Source organism: Halyomorpha halys, unplaced genomic scaffold (assembly GCF_000696795.3).
Source record: "Halyomorpha halys isolate HHAL.00 unplaced genomic scaffold, Hhal_1.1 Scaffold697.1, whole genome shotgun sequence".
In the NCBI taxonomy this organism is placed as follows: Eukaryota; Metazoa; Arthropoda; class Insecta; order Hemiptera; family Pentatomidae; genus Halyomorpha; species Halyomorpha halys.
The window spans coordinates 493,150-499,849 of record NW_027108775.1 but is presented as its reverse complement, the minus strand read 5'-3'; the positions used below and the strand labels follow the sequence as shown (position 1 = coordinate 499,849).

The window sequence follows — 6,700 nt, the reverse complement described above, 5'->3', positions numbered from 1 at the left end:
ACTTATTTGTGTTTTTCATTGACCGCACCCCCAACCATCTTCTCCTCATATGATTATATTAGTTTATTAATAATTTAAAAATTAAAATTATGGAAAGAAAAATAAAATTGAGAGAAAGAAAACATATGTAACAAATGAAATATGTAACCATAATAATAGTTAAAGAGGCAAAATATAAGTTAAGTTTAACAAAATAAATGAATAAGAAAAAAAATATATTTTGAAAACAACAATAATAATATATGGTGAACATGACTAATAACATGGGTAAGGAAAATTGAGAAAAGAAGGGGGGAGGGTAAAATAAAGATAGGGGAAAAAAGAGAATAAAACATAAAACGAACCTCTTAGCTTGAAATCTTACCGCCAAATGGCTTCTGCTCCGAGAACAGCCAAACTCCGAATTAAAAAATATGTTACAAGAATGACTAAGTGTTTTTAAGTGGAAACGTTACAAGTGGGTAAAAAATAAAAAGTAAAAAGAAGAAAATATTTAGAGGAGTGAGAGGGTGATGACAAATGGTTGCGGTGTACGATATGTGATCGATGTAGAAGACAGATAGATAGGGCTTTTTAGTTTAGTGTAAATATTAGATAGTGTGTAATGAGGTCTGAAAGCAATAAGATTCAATTGATTTCAAGCTAACAGGTTCATTTCATGTTCTATTCTCTTTTTTCCCCTATCTTTATTTTACCCCCCCCCCCTTCTTTTCTCAATCTTCCTTCCCCATGTTATTAGTCATGTTCACCATATATTATTATTGTTGTTTTCAAAATATTTTTTTTTTCTTTATTCATTTCTTTTGTTAAACTTTACTTATATTTTGCCTCTTTATCTATTATTATGGTTACATATATTTTCTTTCTCTCAATTTTATTTTTCTTTCTATAATTTCAATTTTTAAATTATTAATAAACTAATATATTCATATTTCTTTGCATTATATAACTTCGTTTTTATTTTATTTCCTTAATTATGTTATTTCAACTACTTACTCAATTACCTATTTATACATTTTATTTTCCACTTCTCTCATCACTTTATTTTATTAATTCCATTCTGTAAAATTATTTACTTCATGTCATTCTGTTTATATTTTATTTTTTATTTTCTGTATTCATCGGTTTTTATCTTGTTCTGTTCTTAGTCCTGATGAAGACTAGAAATCCCAGCCGAAATGTTGGCATGATTAAATAAGTTACTTCAAAATATTTGTGTTTTAATTTGACCACACCCTCCAACCATCTTCTCGTATAATACATATTATTCTTATTGCTAAATGAGTTTTTGTTTGCTCATGTGAAGCATTTGATTGGCATTATTTTTGTTTGGAAATTTTGGGGTTTTAATATTTATTATATTAGTGAGTCTGAAGTTTAGGAATTCTTTTTAAAGAAACCTTAATTCTTTGATTTTATAAAAAAAAAAGAAAAATTATTTTTATTTATTTATTTTATTTTACAGACATATAAAAACTTGTCTACTGTGAAAGAAAAACAAGAACTTCTCCAAGACATTTTGGTGAGCTTTTTTTGATAATTCATTTGGTTGTTGATGTGTATATATTGTAATAATTAAAAATTAATAAAATAAAATAAATGGAATTTAATAGTTTTAACTTATTTCAAATATAAAAAAGATAGCTTGGGTCCAATTAAAAACTTTAATATTTAACAAATAATATAATTTTTTTACAATCAGGGTTTGCTGGCAATCAGAAACAGACGACACTTTACTACTAATAACACTTTAACTTAATTACTAGACATTTTACTAATACAATTAATTCCATTTGGATACAAGACTAACCAATTACACAGCTTCTCCTGATAATTGTTGATCTCTTCTTGTCGATGATGCTATATCCAAACCCAAACAATGGCTTCTCGTCCTTCCCGCCTCTAGCCAAACGGACGTCTTCTCCCAAAGCCAGTAAAATCAAGAGTGCCCGTTTCTTCTCCTCTATCTTCAATGTTCACTGGTCGATCCAAAATATAATCGATTGTAGTACAATCGCTCTGCTTTATATGCTGCGATTTGTGATTTAAATAGTTTATTGATAATTGTTACTTTCTTCCATTTCTTCTTTGATTATTCCTTTTCCATAATTACTGTATAGGAGCAACAAGACTTGACAAATTTCAATCCATGTTATAAAACACAAACAACCCAACGAACAATTCGGAAGGACGGGCACCACCATCTTTCTTGTTTTTGAAAAGCGTATTTATTTTAGACATTGAAAACTGGTTAGCTTGCTTCTTGATCCAAAACAATACTGAAACGACATACATAAAATGAAAACATAACTAAATCATTAATCTATCAATATCAACTATTCATTAAAAAAGAGCATATTACAATATATATGTATCTTTAAATATATATGTATCTTTATCACTCATATAGGCAATAAAATATTTCCATTTTATTTGTAAAATTACTTCATGGTTAAAGGAAAACAAATGAACTTTCTACTTCATTGACTTGTTTTGTATTGTACTTGAATTAATATTATTGTGACTCAATAATAATTAAATTTTTTTTCTCTCATGTATGATATGCATTTATAGTTACTCAATACATATTTGCCATTTGGTGCTGTACAGACTAATAAATAGTGGTTTACCTATTTATCCTGACTGGTTCCTTTTCAGTTGTAGATGCTCCTTGTATAGCAAAATCTGCTGTATCCATGTATCCTTGGTAGCAAAGAAGATTGATTCTCTAGAGGCAAGAACACCAATTTTGTGTAGATAAGCTGTTGCCTCAAATCTTCTAGCTATGCACAAAAGGGTCACATCTATGGCTTTAGGAAACCAATGAGGGGATTTAGGCCTCTGTGGAAGATGTTTTTATTTATCTTCCAGTGGAAAAGTTTATATGACAAGATTTCATTCATTTCTTTGTATGTAATCAATATGAGCCTTACTGACAGCATTGTTGGGGTAGTGTAGCTCCTATTTTAGCTAACTTGTCTGCCTTTTCAATCTACATTGATAGGGGTCCACTGCAGCATTATCTTCTATTCCTTACTAGCTAATTAGTCTAACAGCTTTTGACATATTACAGCATTATCACAATCAATGTAGCTGTTATTTAATAATTATGTATGGTGGCTTGGGAAAAACACAGCTTCTTCTCTCGAAGGTTCTATTCACTTCAGGTTTAGAGCAGCGTTATACCCAGCAGCTACTTCTCTGTCAGTTACCAAGCAGCCCCTCACTGGCAATGCTCCCTTGAAAGAGTGTACAATTTAACTACTCTAGTTTTTCCATGGTTAATGCAGGTGCTTGGTTGGTTTTGAAGACAACTTGGAGATTGTTGCCAGGTTCCTCCTGTTCTATCTCAGCTAGAAGTGTCATCAGGAGGACTTGCATCGAACCAATAAAGTTAAAAGATTCAAGATTAGGTGGTTGGTGGTGTGGCAGCAGGTATGCGAAGCCTACTTGAGATCAGGAAATGGAAGGTAGTTGTACAAAACATAGCTGAATGACGAAGGTTCACTGAGGAGGCCGAGACCCATCCTGATTTGTAGCACCACAGAGATAGATAGATGTAAAACACTCTGATTCCTTTTTCTCCCAATTCTCTAATCTAAAAACTAACATCTATTCTTTTCTTGTGGTTTAATTATTTATCAATGAAACCATTCAACATATTTACTAGTCTCCCTGTGCTTTACAAAGTATATTCCTCCATTCCATAAAGCCAGCTTAGGTCACTGGTCAAACCTGTTCTGCAGGATAGAACAAAATGATTTTGGGCCCAACAGGCAAACTTAAAATCAGATCTTCACCTTCATATAAAGTTTCTAAAGGCTATAAAATCAACTTACCATAACTCATGATCTGCCCTAATCTTATTAAGAAAATTTATGGATTGTGGTTTTTCAGTGGCTAAAGGATTTCACTTGAATCATAACTTGGTTATGGTTTGTCGGAACAATTGTATATTGAGATGCATCAAGGGAAAAATACATTGAAATAAAGAATGAGTGTAGTATCTGTGAATAATACAGATTAACTAGGTCTGAAATATTAACTAAATAGAGTAACAGGATGCAATATTGTTGAAACATTTGTGTGAAGAAATAAACAATATTTAAAAAGCTTGAACTAAAATAAAACATTCTTTACAGGTTGGTAGAGGTAGTGGTGCAAAACGACTGGGCCCTAAAATGAGTGGCAAAATAGCACTTCTATTTGCTAATAGCAATGGTGACCTTCATTTGTCTGATTGGAAGTAATTTTGAATGAGCAAAATGGAAGTTAAGCATTTTTGACATACATTTTGAGAGAGTAATTTTTAAAAATAATTTTTTTTTATAATAATTCAGATTTAGTGTTATCTAGCAATTTGTACTTCTATTTACTCACTTCTTTCATTTTCTACAGTGCTGTGATTAGTTATTAAGTTTTATACATTTATAGAAAATATAATTTTGTTGTTAAAAAATGAAAAATTTTATTTTATCCAAAATAATTCCCATCACTATCTATACATTTTCCCTGTCAATTTAATGTGAAGAACTAATCTGCTAGTGTGTGTCCCATCAATGTAAGTAAGAATCAGATGGAACTAAGTTGAAAACTTAATGAAAAACTATTTCCCTACGAAATCTCTGTCATTCCTTGACAGTTTTTCTCTGTGTGATGGCTCATTATCATGAAGCCAAATCACTTTGTATTGCCTTTTTTGATGTTCCAGTCATCTGTAAAATTCAGAATTAACAGTTTCACTAAGTTTTAGTGGCTCATAATAGATCACACAAAACACAAAGAACTGTCTTTAATCCGTAGCAATTTCATCCTATTAATATATATCATACCATTAGTTTTCAAACATATTGAAATAGTTGTTCAATATATCAAAAAAGTATATCTGTATAGTAAATCGGGTCCATTTTATCTCAAGCAAAATATTGATATTGTAACAATCAGTAAAAAAAATGTGACACTTTCAGTTTATTTCATGTTCATATTTTTTTTAATTTTCATAAAAACATCCCATAATTACTTAAAGGGTTATATTATAAATTTTAAAAAATCTTTTATGTGTAAGGAAGTACTGTTACAACACCAAAAGTTGTGCAAGGTGATATGGTCAGAATCACATTTGACCTCAGATTTTAACCCGATTAAGGCTATCCACTTCATGAAGCTGTGTTGACCCCGAACCCTTAGTATTGATATGGCTACAATGGAACAGTGAAGGATTATATAACAAGATAAAAAATATTAAAGTGTTAAAGATGAAGATGAAAATTTGAAAAAATTAAATGTTGCTTGACAGGGACACCATGCATTTTGCTTTCCTAGGGAAAGACCTATTCTTACTAAATACAAGTTGGGTACCCCTAGGTTCGAGAATGGATCAGTGCTGCCACACTTCTGGGTTTTTTCCTTAAGGCAGAAAGTACATGTATTGAACTGCCACCAGTGGGATAGTCTCTTAATTGTGAAAGTCGAAAAATTCCTACCTCGGTATATATTTATATATTTACCAACTTGAAAATTTTACTAGGTAAAAAATATATATTATAAAGAAAATATAATTTAAAACTTATTTACTTTTAAAAAATTGATAACTAATTGCATGATGTCCCATAGGACAAACATGACCAATTAATGTCCAAAGCACAGTTAGAGGCAATAATTGAATTCTAATTAATTAAATGTATATAATAAATTATTTAAAATTTCCTTGAAGCATATGCCCATTTAGAAATATAATAAATAAATACACTTACCTTTCTGAGTCCAGGGAAGAAATCCAACCAGCAATATCTGAGGCTAACTTACGATTTTCAATAATTAAAAACTTGAACAATAAATCTCACCTCCTACTCCAAGAGTAATTGTTATTCCAACAAAGGGATGATTTCAGTACCCTGAGGTGTCAAGAAATTTTACTGACATAAAAAATTATAAGATGTTCCTCCAGAGATACACTATGCATGTAAGTGTTAAAACGTCAGAAATTAGGTTCATAATAAAATAAAACACAACAAAGTTCATTGTATAATTTTCTTCCCTTTTTTGATGAGTTATGTTCTGAACACAAGACCAGATAGTACTCTTGAAATTAAAAACTTGGCTTTTTCAATAGTATTTTTGTTATATCATTTACACTTACTAGTTGTTATTATATATTAAAAGTAGTGTTCAAACTTTTATAATGGTAACATAAAAGTATACTACTAAACTCAATTAATCACACTATAATTTAGTATGAATTGTCTTATGATATGAATTCCGTTTTACAATTTTGTTGAATGTATAATATAATGATATTTAGTGTATTTTAAAGTATTTTGTACCTTTCTATAAATTGTTAAAATGACTCATAATATAAATCATAATTGAAGTAATTTATGTTTATGTATTATATATATTCGATAATGGCAATAATATTTTATACATTCATTTCATATATATAATTTTCAGGCATAATATTACTTATGACTGCTATATCTTTACATTTATTCTATGTACAAACTTCTAATTTTTGTAAGTTCAGTCTATCAGTATATGGCATTTAATTTCAAATACATCTAATTATAATATATTCATTGAATTCTCACATACTTTGCCATAGTATTAGTATTTACATTAAACGATTTGAAACAAAATAATCAACTAGCATTTCTTAATTATTTAATATACAAACTATGTCCAAATATTTTCAAAGTAAATA

At 29.6% G+C, this 6,700-nt stretch overlaps 1 protein-coding gene across 1 annotated transcript in view; it reads left to right on the top strand.

Moving 5' to 3' along the window:
• mms4 (Methyl methanesulfonate sensitivity 4) overlaps positions 1-4,392 on the top strand; it is a gene marked incomplete at its 5' end in the record, with an annotated part of 33,208 nt that extends 28,816 nt beyond the window's left edge. Inside the window, 2 exon segments of the mRNA XM_014428173.3 lie at positions 1,466-1,522; positions 4,143-4,392. Of these exon segments, the coding sequence (XP_014283659.1) occupies positions 1,466-1,522; positions 4,143-4,250 (165 nt within the window).
• Between the last annotated feature and the right edge of the window lie 2,308 nt (positions 4,393-6,700).